The sequence below is a fragment of the Gastrolobium bilobum genome, unplaced genomic scaffold, assembly GCF_033153095.1.
Source record: "Gastrolobium bilobum isolate Gb01-03AN ecotype WA unplaced genomic scaffold, APGP_CSIRO_Gbil_v1 utg3096, whole genome shotgun sequence".
NCBI classification, from domain to species: domain Eukaryota; kingdom Viridiplantae; phylum Streptophyta; class Magnoliopsida; order Fabales; family Fabaceae; genus Gastrolobium; species Gastrolobium bilobum.
In genome coordinates, this window is record NW_026895932.1 from 70,764 (window position 1) to 92,841 (window position 22,078).

The window sequence follows — 22,078 nt, forward strand, 5'->3', positions numbered from 1 at the left end:
TCTTGAGGAAATCGGCCAATTCCCCCTTAATTTGGGGATCTATGGTCTTACCAATTCGGGTAAACTGACCGGGTTCTTCTCCCAATTCGGTATTATTTCTTCTCTCATATCGAGTTCAACCACATTGACGAGCTTCTTGGAATGGTGTTGGGTTGTGTTCTTGCCTTGTTTATCCCCTGCATGAATTCGGGGTGGACCTGTATGTCCATCCTTATTATCTTTGATGGTATCGAAATAGCATCCTCTGGACTCTTTTTGATCTCCACAAACAGTAATTATTTCACCCTTACTGCTTAACATTTTTATCTTTTGATACTTTGTGGATACCAACATGTCCCTCTGGTGTATAGTTGGCCTTATGAGAATTACGTTATATTCTGATGGGAAGTCGGCCACTATAAATCTCACCCGTTCTTATTTGAACGCTTATTTGGTTCCCAGGGTCAACCGGAGATCTATATATCCTTTAGGAGGTGTATGCTCTCCATAAAAGCTATCAAGGTTGTTTTGCAAGGTTTGAGGTCCTCCTCATCCAGGTTCATCTTTTTGAAAGCGTCTCATAGTATGATGTCGGCACTACTCCCTGCATCAACAAAGATCTCTCGGCAGTTTACCAGGGTTCCAGCGATGACTAATCCGTCAACATGCCCTGGAAACACGCCATGCATGTCTTCCTTTGTAAAATACAACAAAGGAGGATCTAGCTTGCTTGGGTCTTCCTTGAATTTAGGACGGTCCCGAATTGAAAGGACCTCCTTCAAGTACTTCCTTCTTGCGCTTATAGTGTCACCTCCTCCTCCAAGGGCTCCACTGATTACGTTGCAATCAAATTCTGCTTTCGGGAACTCATCGAAGTTGGGATCATCTTTGCGGTCCCTTTCATCCTTGTTCTTCTTTTCAGGAACTGAACTTTTAGTTCTCTTTCTGTATTCCGACTTCCTTTTGTTGTTTTTGGACCCTTGGGTTTTGATCACGTATTGACGCAATCGTCCGTCTCTCACAAATTTCTCCACTGCATCTCGGAGATCCCTGCATTGATCAGTTGTGTGGTCCGGCCCATCATGGAAGGCACAATATTTGGACTTGTCCAAACCTCCTCTGTCAAATATAGGACGGGGTCTGTCCACCTTCTTCATTTCCGTCATTGCTACTTCCCTCCAGATTTGAGAGCGCGACACATTCAACAGTGTATACTTGTTATATCTTCCAACTGATCCCTCATGTCCGGGACTCTGGCGCGTGGGTCTTTGTTCTTATTGTCCACCCGTTCTTTCCCCTTTAGGGTCGGGCTCCTCCTTCTCGGGCTTACTCTTTTGCCCTCTTCAGATTGCGCATTTGCAATCTCCATTTGCTCCAGTTTGAGATATCTCTTCGAACGAGTTCTGAATTCCTCCAACGTCCTCACCAGGTCCTTGTAGACCGACTTGGCTAGCCTGGAAGCGCCATCCAAACCAGCCATAATGAGGTGTACATGGACATTCTCTTGCAACCCGGGGACCTGCAATGCAGCGTCTTTGAACCGATTAAGATATTTTTGGAGGGTTTCTCCGGGTTGCTGTCGTATCTTTCTGAGAGCGAACTCGGATTTGGGATGCTTTTTGCTGGTTGCAAAGTTTAAGAGGAATTTCTGTCCGAATTCCTCGAATGATCCTATGGAATTAGCAGGAAGAGTTGAAAACCACGCCTGTGCTGCCCCAATCAGTGTTATGGCGAATATCCGGGACATGAGGGGTTTGTCAATTCCTCGGATATACATGTCCGTGTCGAAAGTGTCTATATGGACCTGTGGGTCCTGTCTCCCATCGTACTTTGGCAAGCATGCTGAGTCAAAGTCCTCCGGGAAGGCAGCATTCAGTATTTCACCAGTAAAAGGGTTGTTGTTATACTGCCCCCTACTGTACTTCCTTCTATCCGCCGGGTTCCACTCGTCCTCGGATGTTTTGAGCATTCTGGTCAGGATGAGTCTTAACCTGGTCCTCCTGGCCGTTAGCTCATGCCAGATGGTTTTGAGAATTTTGGCCATCAGCAACCTGGTTTCCCTGCTTTGGGTTTGCTGTGTTCACGGGGTTGGGCCTTTCATGATTTTCTGAATGGGGAACCCAGTTTGGCAGAATCAGGTTTCGAGTTCCTTCTCGGCCAATGGCAGGTTGACCTTCAATTTCTGTTGCTCCTGGTCCAGTCAGCTGTGTTAAACGCTATTCCAGGTCTCGTATTCCCCTATTATTTTCCTCCCGTATTGCCCGAAAATCCTGCTGTCGTTACAGGTTATTACGAGTTTCCAATTTTGTGATTCGTTCCATGATCGCAGCAAATGCATTATTAGCCAACCGAGTATCTGGATCGGCTGATTGAGCAATACGCGCAGCAAGATCTCCTGGGTGCTGGGAAGGGTTGTTTCTTAATAGAGCCATGTTCGCCTCAGCCCCCCTTATCTCGACGCGCTGGAGTAGACGCGGTGTCTGAGATGTCGTCCTCGACCTGGACATGGTCATAATCCACGTTGTTTCCGATCTGGTTCTGGGGCTGATTTACCTCATCTAGGACTGGATCCAATGGTTGATTCTGGTTCTGGGGTAGTTGCTGGCTACTGCTCCTTGTATGGGTTGCCATCCTTTATCAGATTGGTGGAAACTTCAAACTCAAAGAAGAGTTCCCCACAGACGGTGCCAATATTCTGTCCTTGAGACAGAGATGTCCAGCCCAATAGGCTGGTATGTTTATCTTGGATCTAGTGCTCTCTCCAAGGTATCTATGGATGAGATACCCTTGAGTCAAGCAGATCACTGTGCACAGAATACTATAACGGCGTTAGCCAATGGGGTATGTGTGTGCGCACAGTGACAACATAACCGTAAGAGAGAGAGAGCGTACCGTACCTTTAGGGTTTACCTTGTATTTATAGAGGTTACCTTGTATTTATAGAGGTTACCTGTGGGTAGTGTGGATGGGCCTTTGGTGCCTCTGGTGAGGGCCCAGGCCTGTTTGCTATGTTGTCGTATTAGGATTAATATCCTTAATGGATATCTATCCTTTGTTAATATCAATCAGTATCTTAGATTGCCTCTTGTTGGGCTTACCACTTTATGAGCCCATTTTATGGGTCCATAACACCATAGAAGGCACCAAAAAATGGAAGTCACTAGCCAAGATCAAGGTAAAATAGGAAGAAACCCTCGTTTTTCTTCTATTCTCACCACAACTTCTCGAACTTTGATCTTATACTAAGAAGACAATGCAGCCTTTTATTGCTTTCCCGAATTTTGTTCAAGGAAAGAAAGCTATTAAGAACGATGTGTAGACCAGTGGGTTTTCTCAAAGAATGTTGTTTAGAAATGGTATAAAACTCTCAAGAATTTTTTCACTCACTCACGGTATTTGCTCGCAAAGAATATACCGAGATTATGATTCTTGAAGAACTCTTAGTACTCTCACAATTCAAAAACTCAAACAAGAACTTGCAAGAGCCAATCTTATTTTTATTTTTGAAAACAATTTTTTAAGTTTTTAGATTAAAAAAAGGGGGAAGGATTTTGTAACAACCAAGTTGTGTTACTATGTTACTACCAATCAATCTCACCGTTAGATCGATTATGTTGATCTAACGGTTATATTTATTTACATCTTTGTATGATTATGATTTCTTATATTTAAAGTGAAAACATTAAATATGAGAAATCATAACCATACAAATGTGAAAATAAATATAAAATATTAAATTTGAAAAATCATGACCATACAAAGATGAAAATAAATATAACCGTTGGATCAACATAATCAATCTAACAGTGAGATTGATTGGTAGTAACATGGTAGTAACACAACTTCGTTGTTACAATATCCTTCCCCTTAAAAAAAATAGTTTGATAAATTTTATGGCTATTACAAGAGAAGAAATTTGTAATATGTAAGTGCATCCTAGTTAAGAGAAAAAAATAAAAGTGGGATCCACCTATATACTATCTTAGGAGACAAATTTCTTCTCCTGTAGTAGAAAGACAACTATTATCCAAATTTTATATGGAAAAATAACTATCAAAATAATATCTATTTGATAAATATTTAGTATTATTTTTATGTGATTACAATTTTATAATAATAAGAATTTATCAATTATAATTTTATAAATATATCTAATTTTTTTTATTTTAAATTATTTTACCGTGATAATTTTACAGTTATAAAAATTCATTTATAACATTTGTATAATTAAATTCAATTTCTTTTTAACTCCGCATCTAAGAGCTTGGTTAATATCAAAAAAATTTAAGTTAAAAATTACTTTTAAGATAAAATAAAATAAAAGAGTTTAAAAATAAAGCTAAAACATGTTTGATAATTATATAAAGTTGTTATAATGATTTTAAAAGAGTGAAGATAAAATAATTTATTATTAGAATGAATTATAAGGATAAACTATAAAATTTATAAATAAAAATTTATAATAAGGGTAAAATTATAAAATAAGTATGAGGAGTCAAAAAAATACATCATCGTTAAAAATATTTTTTTGTCTTGGGAGCTGTTAGCTTTTAACTTTTTTTTTTTCATTATAAAAAAGGCTCTTTTTTTAATAAGAGTTTTTATAAAAATATATTTGGTTAAGATTCCACTTTTAAGGAGAAGAAAAACTAAAAATAAAACATGCCATACATGCACTAATTATATTCAAATACGATGTATTGTTCTCTTATTTTCAAAATTTGTATTACAAACCAATTTTGAAGAAAAGAAATCAAATCAAACATACCCAAATCAAGTAAACCAATGCATTGATTTATGATCTAATTTTCTCTAAAAGTAGCTATTAGTACAAAGAGGTCGCAGCTTTTAGTTTGTAAAGATGCTTTTGTGAACGCTCTAGTACATGCACTTTTTAGAAGGGAAAAATATTTTTGTTTTTGTTGCAGAAAAAATTTCTATTCTACACTCACATAAAAGCGATACAGGCACAATTGGATATGCAAAAGCGTTAACACCGTTTTAGTTTGGAATGCAATAGATCATCATGGTTAAATCATTGGACTCAATAAAGATTTGCGTCCGACTTTTCCAATAATGATAATCAGTGCCACTAAAAATGGAGGTCTTGTTGTTGAAGTTCCTTCAAGGGGCATATCATTGTTCAAAGAGGTCATCCCTGTTGAGATATTCAAGTGTGATGAGTCCCACATTGGTTGGTAATGGGTTAAGTAAAGAGTATATAAGTGGAAGGACCCATGAACCCAATGCCTTAAGGTTTTAGATTGAGATGTGGTGTCGGACCCACTTGGTGTATTTGGAGTAGCTTAGCTCATTGGTGGTGGTCCCCCGCCACGGGCTTCCCCCTGGACCCGCTTGACAGTGGTATCAGAGCCGGGTTGTGCTCGAGCTAGCCAGGTGATTGGCTAGGAGGCGGTTTGAGTACTTGGGCTCTGGGGTACTCGGTTGAGGGGAAACATATCAATATTGGGTTTCACACTTGAGGGGAGATTGTTGAGATATTCAAGTGTGATGAGTCTCACATTGGTTGTTAATGGATTAAGTGAAGCAGCAATGTATGTTGTAGAGAGAGTGACTATGGATTGTTTCTTTGAAGACCATGAAACAATGACTGAACTAAGCATGACTACATAACCGGAGGTGCTTTTTTTATCCTCACTATCAAATGAAACCAAATAAATTTGAACTTTCTCCTTTCTTGTAAAATAACCCAGGAATTGCAATCCATTTTAAATAAAGTAAAACATGCTTGGCAGCTTGAAGGTGTTTTCAGTTAGGTTCTCCATATATCTACCAATAAGACTAACACCATACATGATGTCTGGCTTTGTTGTTGTTAAATACATGAGACTTCCCACAATTTGTTTGTACATTGTGCCTTTCACTTTCCTTCCATCAGGGTAGTAAGCTTCGATTTGACCTCTATTGGTGTAGCAGCAGAATTGCTCATTCAAGTGAAACTTCTCTAAAATATCTTGCACATATTTTTTTTTGGCAGATAAAAGTACCAGGAACATATGGATTAAACTCAATGCCCAAAATATAATGCATTAACCAGAGAGATCTGTCATCTCAAATTCATGCTTCATGGACTTCTTAAAAGTATCCATCATGACTGCATCATTCTCTATGAAAATGAGATCATCTACGTACAAACACACAAAATAATTTTGTAACATGACCAACCTTAGTAAACAAAGTATGTTCATTATGACACTTTGTTAACACTTCCTTGAAAAAATAAGCTTCAATCCTATTACACCAGGCTTGACAAGCTAGCTTTAAGCCATATAAAACCTTCTTTAACTTATATACTTTATGCTCATAATCAGACTTCACATATCCATGATGTTGGTCAATAAATACTAGTTCTTGAAGATCACCATGTAAAAAGGCAGACTTCACATCTCGTAAATCAACTAGTGCAAAAGCTTTTGGGAAGCATCTTAGAACCCAAGTTTCACACAAGTATGCACCAACTATTGATGGTGTGCAAAAGCCACATTTTATTATCTTAGGCTTTATTTGGGATATGGTTTTAGGAGGGAAAGCAAAGAAAAAAGAGGATTTTAGTAAGCCCTTTCATTGTTTGAGTTAAAAAAATGAGGGGAAGAAATTGAGAATTTTTACTAAACCCTCCAAAACACTCCTCCTTCTTAAAATTAAAGTTCCCCCAATTTGGGAGGTTTGAGGGGAAAAATATTAAAAATTATTTATCTACCCTTGGCATTAAAATGTGAAAACTACATAAATGTGAATCATTGTTAGATGTGACATTGTTAGAAAAGTCTCAAATACCGACAGAATTTATCGACGAAAAATATTTCATAAAAAATAGTGATGAAATTTTTGATGAAAATCATATACGTCAAAAAATTTCCGTCAAAACTAAAGACGAAATTAGAGACGAAACCAGATTTTGCCATAATCACTGACATAAATTTTTTACGAAAAAAATTTAGTCAAAATTATTGATAGAATCTAAATTGCGTCGAAACTTTCAACGAAAATACTTTCGTCCAAAATTTTGACGAAACACATTTCCATCGAAAAGTTTTGACGTAAAACAATTACGTCAAAATTTTTTAGGGAAAAAATTTTCCTCAAAATATTTTACAAAAAAATATATTCATCAAAATTTTTGACAAAAAATATTTCCATCAAAATTTTCAACGAAACATATTTCCATCGAATTTTTTTGACAAAAACAAATTATATCAAAATTCTTTACATAATTCAAATTTCGTCGAAAGTTTTCGACAGAAATATTTTCGTTAAACTTTTTGACAAAAAAAATTTCAGTCTTAATTTTTAACGAAACACATTTTCATCGAAAATTTTCGACGGAAAATATTTCCGTCAACTTTTTTGATAAAAAATATTTTCATCAAAATATTCAACGAAAAACATTTCTGCCAAAAAATTTCGACAGAAAATATTCTTGATGAAAAATATTTCGATAAAATTTTTTGACGGAAATAATATTCTGTCAAAATTCTTTACAGAATCTAAATTTCGTCGAAAGTTTCGAATGAAACATTTCCCTCAAAATTTTTGATAAAAAAATTTCTGTCGAAAATTTCGTCAAAACACATTTCAATCGAAATTTTGAATGGAAAACATTTCGTCATAATTTTTGAAAAAAGACAAAATGGTAAGAATATCTCATTAACCCTCTATTTTTCTCCCTTGCCATTTTTTTAACTCCCAAACAAGGAAAAAGAATACCCTTCAATTTTCTTCTCTTCCTTCCTCTCCCTCCCCTTTTGATCCCCTTCCTTCCCTTCCCCTCAAAACTCCCAAACAAAGCCTTAGGGGGGGTGTATTGGATTAAAATTTAAAAAGACTTTTTTGAGATAAAAAATCTTATAGATTTTAAAAGATATTTTAAAATTGGAGGGACTTTAAAGACTTTTTTAAAGACTTTTTAACAATCAAGATTTAGTAAGATTGTATTTTAAAGGATTTTAATAGAATTTATAAGATTTGAAAGGACAATATGAAATTATAAGATTTTAAAAAACTATACAAATTTTTAACAAATATTCAAAATTACAAGAGTCAATAAAAAATTAAAGAAATGCAATAATATTAATAAAAAATAGTAAAACTTAATATAAGTTTCTCAATCAATAAAATCTAATATAATTTTTAACAAACATTCAAAATTACTAAGCAATAGCTTTCCACATATCTAGAGTTATACTAGTCCTCCATGGATTAGCATCTTCTCATTCCTGCTTTTGGGTTTGAACAACGGGTTGAAAATTATCTTCTTCATTAACTGGTGATACTGAAGATGAAGATGCATCTATTGATTCAATTGGAAATTCATCTGAACGACATTCTTTATGAAGAAAGTTGTGTAGCGCTACACATGCTAACACAAGCTCTGCTTATGTTTCAAATAGAAATGGAGGTGCTGACTTAAAAATCGTGAACTGTGATTTAAAAATGCCAAATATCCTTTCAATTACATTTCTCAATGATGCATGACAAAGATTGAACAATTCATTTGCATTTTGAGGGTCATTACCACGACTTGTAAAATCTTGCAGATTATATCGCACACCTCCAAATGGAGCTAAAAATTGACGTCGATTGGGAAATCCACAATTCACTAGGAAATATTTACCTAATTATATATACAATACATATAAAATTAATATGAAAACTAAAAAAAATTATTATTATTATTTAAAAATAAATACTTACCTTGGAGCACTTTCAAGTCTATTCTTCCTTGTTAAAGCATTAGTTAGTAGTTTGGAATCATGAGATGAACCCTCCCATCTACTAAGAACATATATGAATTCCAAATCCAAGTTACAAGCTGCTAATACATTTTGTGAAATTTTTCCATGACGATTACGATAACTGCTTACATCTCGTCCCCTCACCATTGCACGAATATCTGTACCATCAATTGCTCCAATGCAATCCTAAAATTATTCACATATAACAATAATTATATTAATGAAAAATACATGTTATAATAATGACAATTATAATCTAATAGTTTTATTAGATAATTATAATATAATAAAATAGTAGATCCGCTTTAGCCATCAAATCAGATGCTATTAAATTCAAGGCCTTCGAAATCTTGTGAAATTTTTCACTTGCAGCAAATTGTGCGCGGCCAAATGTATTATGAATTACACAATATCGAGTATTTTGGCAAACAATTTGTAGGAATGATGCAAGCATTTCTTCAACGGAAATAAATCTTGTATCCTTCAAAGGTCTTTTTTCTTTAAGAATTATGCATAACTTACAGAACACATTTGGATACATTCTATATACTTGTCGAAAGATAGTAGGATCTTCATTCAATGCCTGATGTATATAGTCATATCTTATACTAGTAAATCGTCTTCGAGTCAATAGACGTTCAATAAGTTCACCACCCATCATAACAAAAAATTGATTTAACACATGCATCAATGCATAGATTGCCATCATCATGTACATAGCTTCATAAAATTCTTCATCTTTTTCTTCATCAACTCTTTCTTCTTCCTCTATGTCATTATTTTCATACCTGCTCGATTATGAAATTCTATGTATATAAAAAAATATACGAGACTGCAAACAATTAAAAAAGAAGAAAATAAAATCCCATGTAAATAACTCAAATAATTCAATAAAAATACAACCAATAAATAGTTCAACCAAATTATAACCAAAATACTACAACCAAAATAGTTCAACCAAATTACAACCAAAATAACATAAAAAAAGTAATTCATGAAAGGACAATCTGATCAAAATATTAATCATCCTAGCTTGAAATTTATCCAAGAAAAGCGCTCTTCTAATGACATGCTCAAGAACAAGTCCTTGTTTACTTTAGTATTAAGCAAATCAACTGTTAGTACATAGGTGTCCTAGAGACAATCTGAGAGTCAGATGGACCCGTGTACTTCTTTATTTGTTATGAATAAATTTTATGAATAAAAGCATTATTATCTTGTTTCATATTGCATGTCTCAAATATTGAATATGAGTAACTGGATAAAGCCCTTGGAATGGAACGGGTGTCACATTGAGGATTTGTGATAGGGATCACGATCATGAGGGCTCAATGACACCACACGTCCATTGCCAGAAATATGTTCCTAGTCTAGAGATACCGATAATGGGCATTGGTTATCTCGGGTAAGACTAGCACGACTCAGCTACTTGCATGGAGATGCAAGGTAGAGTCCTCGTGAGCTGCAGACATGGAGATGTCTTAGCTGACTCGTGGGTGAACCTATTGAAGAATAGCTCACACTGAACTGACCCACAAAGAGACACTACAAGGAAATCTCATAGATAATATCAATAGGTAATGTCTCTTATTATTTGGGTGTCTTTCCTTAGACCTGACGTTGTCGTATAGACCTGTGCTCTGGAAGGCTTGCTTAGATTGTATACCTAGTCTGCCTGAAACATGGAGACTCGTAGGTATACTTTTGGGCATGCCGTAAGGACTCAGTCCTAGTGTGACAAGCTGAAGGAATTCGTTAATCTTTGTGAGAAATTAGGTTATCCGTAGACCGGTGAAATCGGGATGACATTTACAGGTCTCAGGAATCTATGCATAGTAAAGGAGTCATGAGATGGCCCGCTCTTTAGAATCCATAAATGAAGATTTCCTGTTTTGGCAAAAGCTAACCCTAGACCGCAAGGGTTGATACGTTTTCCTTTACCTAGGTCAATGGGATGCATAATCGAGACGAAAGGAAAATTCACACGGTAACCAAATAGGTATAACAGGTTGATCATTCGATGAACTCAACTAGCTCTGGGATAACAAAGCATTGCTAGTGCTCTGTGTTGTCATTAGATGGATTGGGCTTAATAGGCTCAAGCCCATTTATATCAGTGGCTATGTTGGGTCTAATGGGTCGCACACAAACACCTTAAGCTGTCTTGAATTCTAGCATATGTGGTTTGGGCCCAATAAGACATAATAGGCCTAAGTTGGAAAAGCTCACATATTGGGCCAAGAGAGAGTAGGTGGCATTATAGGTCAAGTTGGACTTGGTCAATAATGGAACCTAATTAATTTAAATGTTAAATTAATAAAAATTAATTTGAATTCTAATTTCGAATTTTGAATTTGAAATTTGAATTTAAATAAAATTAATTTAAATTCTAATTTTGAATTTCGAAATTGAAATTTGAATTTAAATATAGTCATTAAATTAGATTTATTGAAGATGGAGAAAATAAAGGAAACCAATCAATTAGATTGATTGGAAACAAATCAATTAGATTGATTGACCAAAATTAAGGAAATCGATTAATTGAATTAATTGGCTGAAATTGCGAAAACAAATCAATTGGATTGATTGACCAAAATTAAGGAAACCAATTAATTAAATTAATTGGCTGAAATTGGGGAAACAAATCAATTGGATTGATTGACCAAAATTAAGAAAACCAATTAATTAAATTAATTGGCTGAAATTGGGAAAACAAATCAATTGGATTGATTGACCAAATTTAAGAAACCAATTAATTAAATTAATTGGCTGAAATTTGGGAAACCAGTCAATTGTATTGATTGGATAAAATTAAGGAAACTAATTAATTAAATTAATTGGCTGAAATTAGGGAAACCATTCAATTGGATTGATTGAATAAAATCAAGGAAATTACCCAATGAGATTGGGATTTGATGAGGGCGCTGATTTGACCTAATCTGAGGTTAATGAGGCGTCTCATCTATATATAGCCCCTCTTCTTCTTTAGTTTTGTATCTCTTCTTCTTCTCTAATTTTCTCCGCTGAAACCTTATCCAACACACACATCAGTGTGGCGGCTATCTCTCTCTTGGAATAACCACAGGTACCACCCAATCTCTATTCTTTTCTCGAGTCTAGGAACCTCCATTGAACTATATTGGGCATTTTGAAGAAATGTTCTTTCTTAAAAGACAACAAGGTGGTGTGGATTTCCGTCGGAAGACTTGTGTTCTTCAAGTCTGAAGAATTGATCAAGAACGCATTTGATCAGGAATAATTATCTGAATAAAGGTATAAACTTTAAACCCTAACATGTCTATTGCATGATTCATGGGTTGTACATGATTGAGGGTGGGCAAAGGTTGCTTCTTCCGCATAAAAATTTAATTTTTCCCTCTTTTATGTTCATGGCCTACAAAAGGAAACTTTCATCAACTACCAAGAACCGAGTCTTATCCTCCAAATTTAGAATCTCTTTTATAGCATCCCAAATATTACTTTACCTTTTCTTTATTAGGTTAGATATCTTTTCAAAATTGCTAGCAATAGTCTTAATGCCAATTGAAAGATTTTTTAGAACTTTAGCTTGATTTTTGGTCCCAACTGAGGTAGGATTCCCTTCATATTCAGATCTACTTCGCTTATTGCGACTTTTTTTAGTGCGAATCTCTGAATCTAAAGGGGAATGAGTTGATGGACTACATTTATGAGATGATGGAGAATGGTCGAGTGGCTCATAGTGATTTGGTGTTATAAGGGCATCGTTGATAGGATCATACACAAAGTCTTCCATCCTGGAATCCCTATTTTCTTCTCCAAGAGTTGTAGCATTTGTATCATTAGTTCCTAATGCAATGGAACCATTCCTAGTAGCAGTTGCACCACTAAAGACAATATTCAATTCTTTAATCAACTGCAATCTTTTCACGAAGCTTACCGTGACTTGGATGAGACTGGAAAATTTTCTATGTTAATATATTACAAAGAATGTAATGTACTAATTTAGTAAGCTATTAATATGCCTTCAAGTAATCTTCCCATACTTCATCACTAGCAGTGAACGTCTTTGTAACTGTGTCCACCCAAAGCTAGAGTTGTTATGCATAACCGTCGACATTTTGTTATATTGGTTCTTCAACCACTTTAGCCGACTCAAGTAATGATTATAAGTTTTAGGAAACCTAGTCTTTACATTAAGCTGATGAAGTATCACTCTTTCTACATTTTGTTTGCTAAGTGATCCATTAGCATCACGCAATCCATTGTTGATAGCATCCACCAAGAGGTGCAACAACTCATTAGTATCATCCATGGTCTAAGATTCATAGTTCTCTTTCTCTTTGCTATTCCTTTCTTATTTCCTTGTTGTGAATCCCCCATTTACTATAATAAGATAAAAACTAGACAATAATTAAAACAAATTTAAATGAGATTAATATCAACACAATTTAAAAACATGTTTATTGAAATGAGTAAACCAAACTAACGTTAAATAGTTCAATCAACAAACAATAAAAAAAGGGATTGAATAAGCTAATTCCTATCAACATGCTTGTCTTTATTAGATATTCTGGTGTTGTATGTTCTTTCTTATTGCTCCCGATAATATTTTTAATATTATTTTTCTGGCTTATAGGTAAATACTTTTTCCTTCGACACTTGTCTACAAATGTTGTATTGATTTTATGAATATATGATTTGAAGATTGGAGTAAATTAATTGAGACTAACAAACTATGAATTATTCATACTCATTTTGTTTTATTTCTTTCTATATGACAAGAAGTGAACCTCATGTATTGCCTAACCAGCATTCAAAGAAAAGGCGCAGAAAAGATATAATGAAGAATCCTGGTGAAAATAATGATGATCATAGATCAAATAAACATATAAAAGTGGGCAAGTCAGCATCTGAAAAAATAGGGATCACATCAACAAATAATAATAAAAAAGATTGAATAAGCTAATTCCTATCAACATGCTTTGTCTTTATTAGAGAGTTAAAAAAGATATATTAAAAAAAATCCTAAAGCACATCATTAAAAAAAATACCAAAAGAATATATATTATCGTATTTTACAAAAATCTTGAAGCACACTATACAAATACGATATTATAAATTTAAGACACCACTAAAAAAACAAAAAAAAATCCTGAAGCACATCATTAAACAAATAATATTACTAGGAAACCATTGCTTGAGGAACATCCAATCCCACTGCCCATCAACTGTAACCATATCCGCCACATTAGCAGCTAGTCTCATATTGGAATCTCTTCTAACAGTACACTCAATTAGAGGATGATTCAGAATAATCCAATTATCCTCCCAAAAATTAATACTAGTACCATCACCCAGCTCCCAGGTTAATTTATCCTCCATATCCTTCCAAACTCTACACAAATTCTTCCAGAACACTGAATCTGCATTTGAAGACTTAAACACACCAGCCCTTCGGGAATTAGCAGCATACTTGGCATGTAAAACTTTAATCCAAAGCTGATCTGTTGCTGACATAAACATCCAAGCTCTTTTAGCAAGAAAAGCATCATTCATTACCTCCAACCGTTTCAAACCCAGACCACCATCCTTTTTAGACTTCGTGATGATCTTCCAACTAACCAAATGATGTTTCCTCATATTATCCTTGTCTCCCCAAATGAAATCCCTTTGAATCTTTTCTATCTTCATGCAAATAGAAGTAGGGATCTTGGTACTCTGCATTTGAAAGTAAGGAATAGCTGCTAAAACAGAATTTGTCAAAGTAATGCGACCAGCTTAAGATAAACTTTGTTGATTCCAAACATTTAACTTGCCTTTTATTTTCTCAACAATTCCATCATAAATATCCTTAGAAACCCTGCCATGTCTCATCATTGACCTAAGATATCGGCCAATATTTTTAACATGTTTAAAACCACTCCTCTGAATAATATTAGCAATAACCTCAACATCTGTATTTTTAGAAAAATAAATACTAGTCTTCTCCACACTAAGACTTAGACCCAACGCTTCTTCAAAAAGAGAGAGACATTTATAGAGTACCTCAAATTGATCAACACTAGCTTCCATAAACACCATGAGGTCATCGGCAAAAGCAAGATGGGTAATTTGAGGACAACCTTTGCCAACACGGATAGGCTTCCACATTCCACTATTCAAAGCAGTCATGAAAATATAAGTTAATTTTTCCATAGCAAGGACAAACAAATAGGGAGAAAGGGGATCACCCTGTCTAATGCCCCTAGATGGACTAAATTCACTAGTCTTACCTCCATTCCAAAGCACATTGATTTTGGAAGACTCCACACAACTCATGATCAGATGGACAAAAAACTCAGGGAAAGAAATCTCACCTAAGACACTTCTCAGAAAATTCCATGAAAGTTTATCATAAGCCTTGACCAAGTCAATTTTAATTACCATAAACGCTTTCATACCCTTCATCTTATGCATTGAATGTACTAACTCCTGGAAAATTATTATGTTATCCTGAATTTGTCTATTAGGAACAAAACTCACCTGAAATGGAGCAACCAGATTCTCCATCAAAGGCTTCAATCTCTGCACAACCATTTTGGACAGGAGCTTATACAAGACTGAACAAAGGGAAATTGGTCTAAACTGAGAAATAAACTTGGATTCTTCACTTTTGGAATCAACACCGAAAGAGTAAAATTAATCGCAGCCACCAAAGAAGGATTGGACTGAATTCTTCTGACTGAATCAATAATTTAACAATTCACAAACTTCCATTGTCTTTGAAAGAACACAGCAGGAAATCCATCCACTCCAGGAACTTTAAAAGCTCCCATAGACTGCAAAATACTAGAAATCTCTTCACTAGTAGGCATCCTTATCATATTCGGATGCAACAAGCGTCCAGGAACTATAAGAAGATAACCACCTATGCGTACTAGATTCCTCAGTAAACATATTCCTATATGGTTGATCAAGTCATATAAGAACTTAAATAAATAAATCGGGATAAACAAATAACAATAGAGACAGAGTTTTATTGAAAAACAATTTAAATCAAGTAAAAGTAGTGATTGGATCTATATCCTTAACTACTAAGAAAATTGGCCAGACATATTCATGTTTGGCTTTGACAAAAATTGTCAAAAGAAAATTAAAAGACAATTAATCTAAATTCCTGGATGAAGAATGATGTTGAATCTCCATGTTTTCACTTTAATCCTCTTTCATTTTTTCACTGTCTCTGATCTCTGAGTTCTCTGAGCGTTCTTCAGCTCCGTTCCAGCCTCCAATCTCTCTCTTCCCAAAATCCCCAATACCTTCGTTTCCAAAATATTTTCTTTTTATATTAAAGAGAAACTTTCCTTTCAAATCTTTAATTAAATCTTCAAAATATCTTAGCCCATTAAATATGATTCCTCCTCAAAATAAATCCAAAGTTGCTTTTTTCTTATTGATAAACAAAAATTTTCTTTTTTGTTTTATTTAAAATCAAATCTGCATTGTAAAATCAATTTTGCATAACTTTGCTTCAATGGCGCCTTTAGCGCCAACTTGTGTGAGAAAATGGCACTTTTAGCGCCACCCAACAGAAGCTAATTAACCTACGCCAAAATGAGAGAGAGAATGGCGCCTTTGGCGTCATTTTTGCATTCTTTACAGAAAGGTTGAAATTTAGTGAGAGAAAATGGCGCCTTTGTCGCCATATGACCGCTTGTAATTCCTTGTGTCATCTTGTGAGGAGATTTGATGGCTGGAGCGCCACTTCAGAGAAAGGTTGGAATTTTGGCACCTTTGGCGCCACATTGTTAGAGATATTGGCGCCTTTGGTGCCATGAGCTTGAAACTTGGCAAGTACCACTTTCTCATGCTTTCTTTGCAGGCCTTCTTTTGGCTTTCCAATTGGTATTCTTTAATGAGAAAAATTCTTAATTTCATGAGAGTATTCCTGAAAGTGAATCAATAATTATATCATAATTTCTATATATTTTGGTTGCATTTTAATTTAATTAATTGCTCAATTTGACCCTTAAGACATACTGGATTAAAGACTTATCAGAAAGTTCAAACATAAGAGGATAATAAACAAGAGGAGTATTTGAAGGTTCAGACACGGGAGGATCAGAAATAAGAGGTGTAGGAGTAGACATAGAAGATCCAGACTCAAAGAAGGAAGATGATGAGTTTGCTGAAGAACTGCTCTCCTCCTGAAGATAAGGACCTAGGAAAAAGGACTCAAATTCATGAAAGGTAACATCCATAGAAAAAAATTGACTGGCAGGATGATAACACTTGTAGCCTTTCTTATCATGGCATAACTAAGGAAGACACACTTAAGAGCCCTAAGATACAACTTACTGCGATGTTGTTTATGAACATAGACAAAGGCAACATATCCAAACACATGCGGCTGAAGACTCTGCATAATGGGAACAGAAGGAAAGTAGGAAGTCATGGAATGAATATGACAAGTATTGTTAAGGACTCGTGAAGGTATGCGGTTGATCAAAAAAGCTGCAGTGAGAATAACATCTCCATAGTAGCAATTGGGTACATGATTCTGAAAAAGTAAGGCGCGAGCAATTTCAAGATGACAATTTTTTCTCTCAACAACCCCATTTTGTTGAAGGGTGTCCACATAAGTAAGTTGATGAATCTTTCCCTTATCATGAATAAATTGGGAAAGACACCAATTGACATATTCTATACCATTATCAAACCTTAGTCTTTTAATTCTCTTACGAAATTAAGTCTCAATCATTTTATAAAATTGAAAGAATAATTGTCATACCTCAGACTTCTCATGCATAAAGTAAATCTAGGTTACACGAGTACAATCATCAATAAAAGAGATAAACCATTTTTACCAAAAATACTAGGGACTTTATAAGGACCCCAACCATCAGAATGAATAATATCAAAAGGCTCAACACTTTTAATGGTACTAGAAGGAAAAGAGACACAATGATATTTAGAAAACCCATAAACATCACAATGAAAAAACTCAACAAACTTAGACAAAAATAATGATAGAAATAAAGACATAAGCAATTTAGATCCTATTATGGACCTGAGTGAGGCCCATATCCATAGAAGGCCCAAATGATACAAGCCCAAAGGTAAGCACTATAAATAGGAGCTGAAGACCACATGTATGACTCATCTTTTTCAAACCTATTTTATGCAATCACACAGCACGCACACACCCCCTTTGGCTAAGGTCGTCGATTAGTGTGTAGTGATTCGCTACCCTCAAGATACCTAATTCATAGGTATCTAGAGAGAAAGCACTAGATCCAATATCAACTATCTAACATGCGGTTAGACATCTCTGCCTCAGGCAGAACATTAGCACCGTCTGTGGGAGCCGTCTTCCTACAATCACGTGGTTAAAAGCCACCCATTAAAATGGTGAGGACGACAAAAGTGGTTATTGGCAGCCCTCGAGGTTGAATCTTATGCACCAGCCAATTCCCCCGATCAGGGAGGATCCATTAGGACAACACGTCATTTAGGATCATCAACAGCTAAACACCAACGTTGTGCACATTAGCGATGTGCACTCTGATTCAGCATCAATTCTAGCGGTTAATCTAAATGCCCCGTATGTAGAGGGGCAACAACCAATTGAGGGACAGGTCGCAAATGTTGCGCAGATGCCGAACGGTGCAGCCAATGATCCGCAGGTGACAGATCTGGCCGTCGTCGCGATGCTTCGAAGAATGAAAGAGATGGAGAGAAGGAATGAGCTCTAGAGGCAAGAAGATGCTAGTCACATTCGAGAGTTGAAAACTTGGTTATGGCGAGTCTCCAACCCGGATCCTGCACGAGCTATTACGCAGGTCATGACTGACCTGAGGATCACGAATCTACAGCAGAACAACAATGATAGAACCCAGAGTCAGGCGAGAAATGTTGATGACCGGCCTCAAAGGGTCGTTACTAACCCGGTTCGTAATCAAGAACCTCGATAAGAAGGAATCTGAGGTGATGTGAGGGATACAATAAGGCACAGAGGTTCTCCCTTGCCCATAGACGATAGGCAGCAATTCAGGATCTCGGATGATGTGTTCAGGATATGCAGGAGAAAATACAAGAGGGGGCAATACAATGACAGCCCTTTTATGGACGAGATTGTCGATGCACCCTTCGCAGAGAATCTGAACTTATCAGAACTCCTCAAATATGATGGAACCCAGGATCTCCAAGTACATTTGGATGCTTTTGATACGGCCATGTACATCAAGCGGATAGAAGAATCTTTGATCACATGACTTTTTGTAACAACGTTGATGGGAGCAGCTCAAACGTGGTTTTCGTCATTGCCAGCAGGGTCCATCAGATCCTTCGAAGAATTTGGTGGAAGATTCCTGCTGAGTTTTGCTACAAGCAAGAAACAACCAAAGTCAAAATTCGCGCTGGGGAAAATAAGGCAACAACCCGATGAAACCTTACAAAGATACTTGGATAATTTTAAAATGGCAGCCTTGCAAGTTCCGGGACTGTCTGAAAATGTCCACCTATACCTAGTGATAGCAGGATTGCATGGTTCCTCTAGATTGGCCAAGTCTATATACAAAGACCCAGTTCGAACGCTGGTATGGTTCACAGGCCGGTCAAAGAAGTATCTGGAGCTTGAACAGATGGAGATTGAGAACATGGATCAGAAGCATAATCCTAACCAGATAGATAAGCCTGGAAATCAAAGGCAAAATGAATTCCGGGGTAAAAAACAAGACGAAAGAATTCCAGCAAGGGGAAGATTCGAGAAGTACGCGCCCTTAAATTCACCAAGGTCACAAATCTGGAGAGAGGTGACCTCCACCGAGATGAAAAAGGTTGATAGACCTCGGCCTTTGCTGAACCAAGCCGAGTTAGACCGTCGGTATTGTGCGTTTCATGATAGACCCGGGCACACTACAGATGGATGCTGGGATTTGAGAGACGCAATTGAGAAATATATCAGAGACGGTAAGCTGCGTTAGTATTTAACAAGGACTCAAGGATGGAGGAACAACAGGAAAAGAAGAGTCGGCCTATAAGTCCGCCAAAAGAAAAAAGATTCAAAGAAGATAGTCGGGATACGAAGCCGGCTAAAGAAGAGGATGAATTTATGGAACCAGAGTTTGAATGTAATGTGATTAGTGGAGCTTTCAGCGGAGGAGGTGATACCATGAATGCTAGAAGGAAACACTTAAGAGAAGTGCTTTCAATTTGAGAGCGTCCTAAGTTCAAAGATGAAGCTAAACCAGAACTGCCATTACTGTACTTCACTAGGGAAGAGTTGGAAGACGTGATGCCGGAACATGTTGACAGGTTGGTCATTACAGGGACGCTAGTCAATTGCAGAGTCAAAAAAATCTTTGTAGACAATGGAAGTTGTGCCGACATAATTTTATGGCAGGCGTTTAAAAAGATGAACTTGGATGAGAAAGACCTGAAGCGCTGCAACAATGCCCTGATTGCGTTCAATGGCCGTAATACCTTTCCCAAAGGATACATTGACCTTAGGTTGATCCTAGGATCGAAAGAGGCATACAAATCGGAAAGGGTACGGTTCATTGTAGCCGACTTCCCATCGGAGTATAATGTGATATTGGGAAGGCCAACTATTCATAATTGGGATATGTTGGTTTCCACCAAACATCAGAAAATTAAGATGATTGGTAAACAGAACACAGTGATCACCATTGCAGGAGACCAGAAGGAGTCTCGAGACTGTTATTTCAAGTCAGTTAAAGCGGTGGACAGTGGTCCTAGGGGTGTCAATATAGGTTATGACACGTGGGTCGACCCGCAACACGACACGAAAATTCGTGTTCGGGTTGACTCGTAAAAAAATTTGTGTCGTGTTCTTGTTGGGAAAAATGACACGTAAAAAATTCGTGTCGTGTTCGTGTTGAGGTATTCGTGTTCGTGTCGACCAATTTTTTTTAATTATTTTATTTTTATTTTTAAAATTTTGAACCATTTTTTTAATTTTTTTTGTCAATTACCGTTTTGATCCCTATTTTGCGTGTTATTCGTGTCGTGTCGTGTCAACCCGCAAAAAATATGTGTTGTGTTAGTGTTGAAGATTTTGAAATGAATAAAAATCCGTGTCGTGTTCGTGTTGATGTATTCATGTCGTGTCAAATTCGTGTCGTGTCAACCCGTTTTGACACCCCTAAGTGGTCCTAAACCTTCAACTGAGATCAACAAAAGTAACAACAGTCAGGTCGGTCCAAGCCAGAAGGAAAAAACATCAATAAACATGGTGGAATTAGACATAAGGGATAATACCCGGATGCCAAGACCAAAACCCAACGGAGAGTTAGAAGAAGTAACCATTGGAGAGCTGGGCCAAACTACCAAGATCGGAAAAGGATTGACAGATGATGTGAAAGAACAGCTCGTGACATGTTTGAGAAACAACAAGGACGTCTTTGCCTGGAAGTCGACAGAAATTTCGCGGGTAAACACTGCTTTCTGTTGCCATAAATTGGATGTGTATCCAGGATCCAAGCCGGTAGCTAAGAAAAAAAGGAAGCTCAGCCCCGAACGTCAGCAAGTATTGGAAGATCATGTTAAGGAGCTATTGGAAGCAGGTTTTATCCGAGAAATACATTATACCACCTGGTTATCCAATGTGGTAATGGTTAAAAAGCCAACTGGAAAGTGGAGAGTATGCATGGATTATACCGACCTTAATAAGGTATGTCCAAAGGACGCATCCTATGCCCAACATAAACCAGTTGGTTGATAGCTCCTCCGGGTTCCAGATGTTGTCCTTCATGGACGCCTACTCTGGGTATAACCAAATACTGTTACATCCTGAGGACCAGGAAAAAACAGCGTTCATCTCGGAAAAGGAAAACTATTGTTATAATGTAATGCCTTTTGGGTTGAAAAACTCAGAAGCCACTTATCAAAGAATGATGAACCAAGTGTTTGCAGACCAGCTAGGCAAAAGTGTTGAAGTACATAGATGCCATGATAGTCAAGTCATTGGACTCAACGATTCACATTGAAGATTTGGAGCAGACATTCAAAAAATTAAGGCGGCATAGCATTTGGTTAAATCCAGCAAAATGGGCCTTCGGGGTCTCCGCGGGAAAGTTCCTTGTCTTTATGCTGACTCAGAGGTATTTAAGCTAATCCGGATAAATGCAGAGCCGTGCTAGAGATGAAGGCTCCTACGAGCAAGAAGGAGATACAATAATTAACAGGAAGATTGGCCTCCCTTACTAGGTTTCTACCTCGATCTGCAGAGACAACATTACCTTTCTTCAAGTTACTTAGAAAGGAGGTGCAGTACGGGTGGACTTCAGAATGTGAAGCCGCGTTCCTAGAGATATAGAGGCAGCTGGCTTCCCCGCTAGTTTTAACAAAACCAAGGGAAA

General features: G+C 36.5%; 2 protein-coding genes across 2 annotated transcripts; one reads left to right on the plus strand and one right to left on the minus strand.

The window, feature by feature from the left end:
* Positions 1-557: 557 nt before the first annotated feature.
* Positions 558-1,145, minus strand: LOC133296854 (uncharacterized). The gene has a single exon (XM_061495903.1). The coding sequence runs from the start codon at positions 1,143-1,145 to the stop codon at positions 558-560; it is 588 nt and encodes a 195-aa protein (XP_061351887.1).
* Positions 1,146-18,988: 17,843 nt separating this feature from the next.
* Positions 18,989-19,681, plus strand: LOC133296855 (uncharacterized). Its single transcript, XM_061495904.1, has one exon. It carries the CDS (start codon positions 18,989-18,991, stop codon positions 19,679-19,681), a length of 693 nt encoding a protein of 230 aa, XP_061351888.1.
* Positions 19,682-22,078: the final 2,397 nt, after the last annotated feature.

Excerpts from the sequence above, each read along its gene's own strand:
- LOC133296854 (XM_061495903.1), bottom strand. The coding sequence starts at position 1,145 with ATGACGGAAATGAAGAAGGTGGACAGACCCCGTCCTATATTTGACAGA.
- LOC133296855 (XM_061495904.1), top strand. The coding sequence starts at position 18,989 with ATGGGAGCAGCTCAAACGTGGTTTTCGTCATTGCCAGCAGGGTCCATC.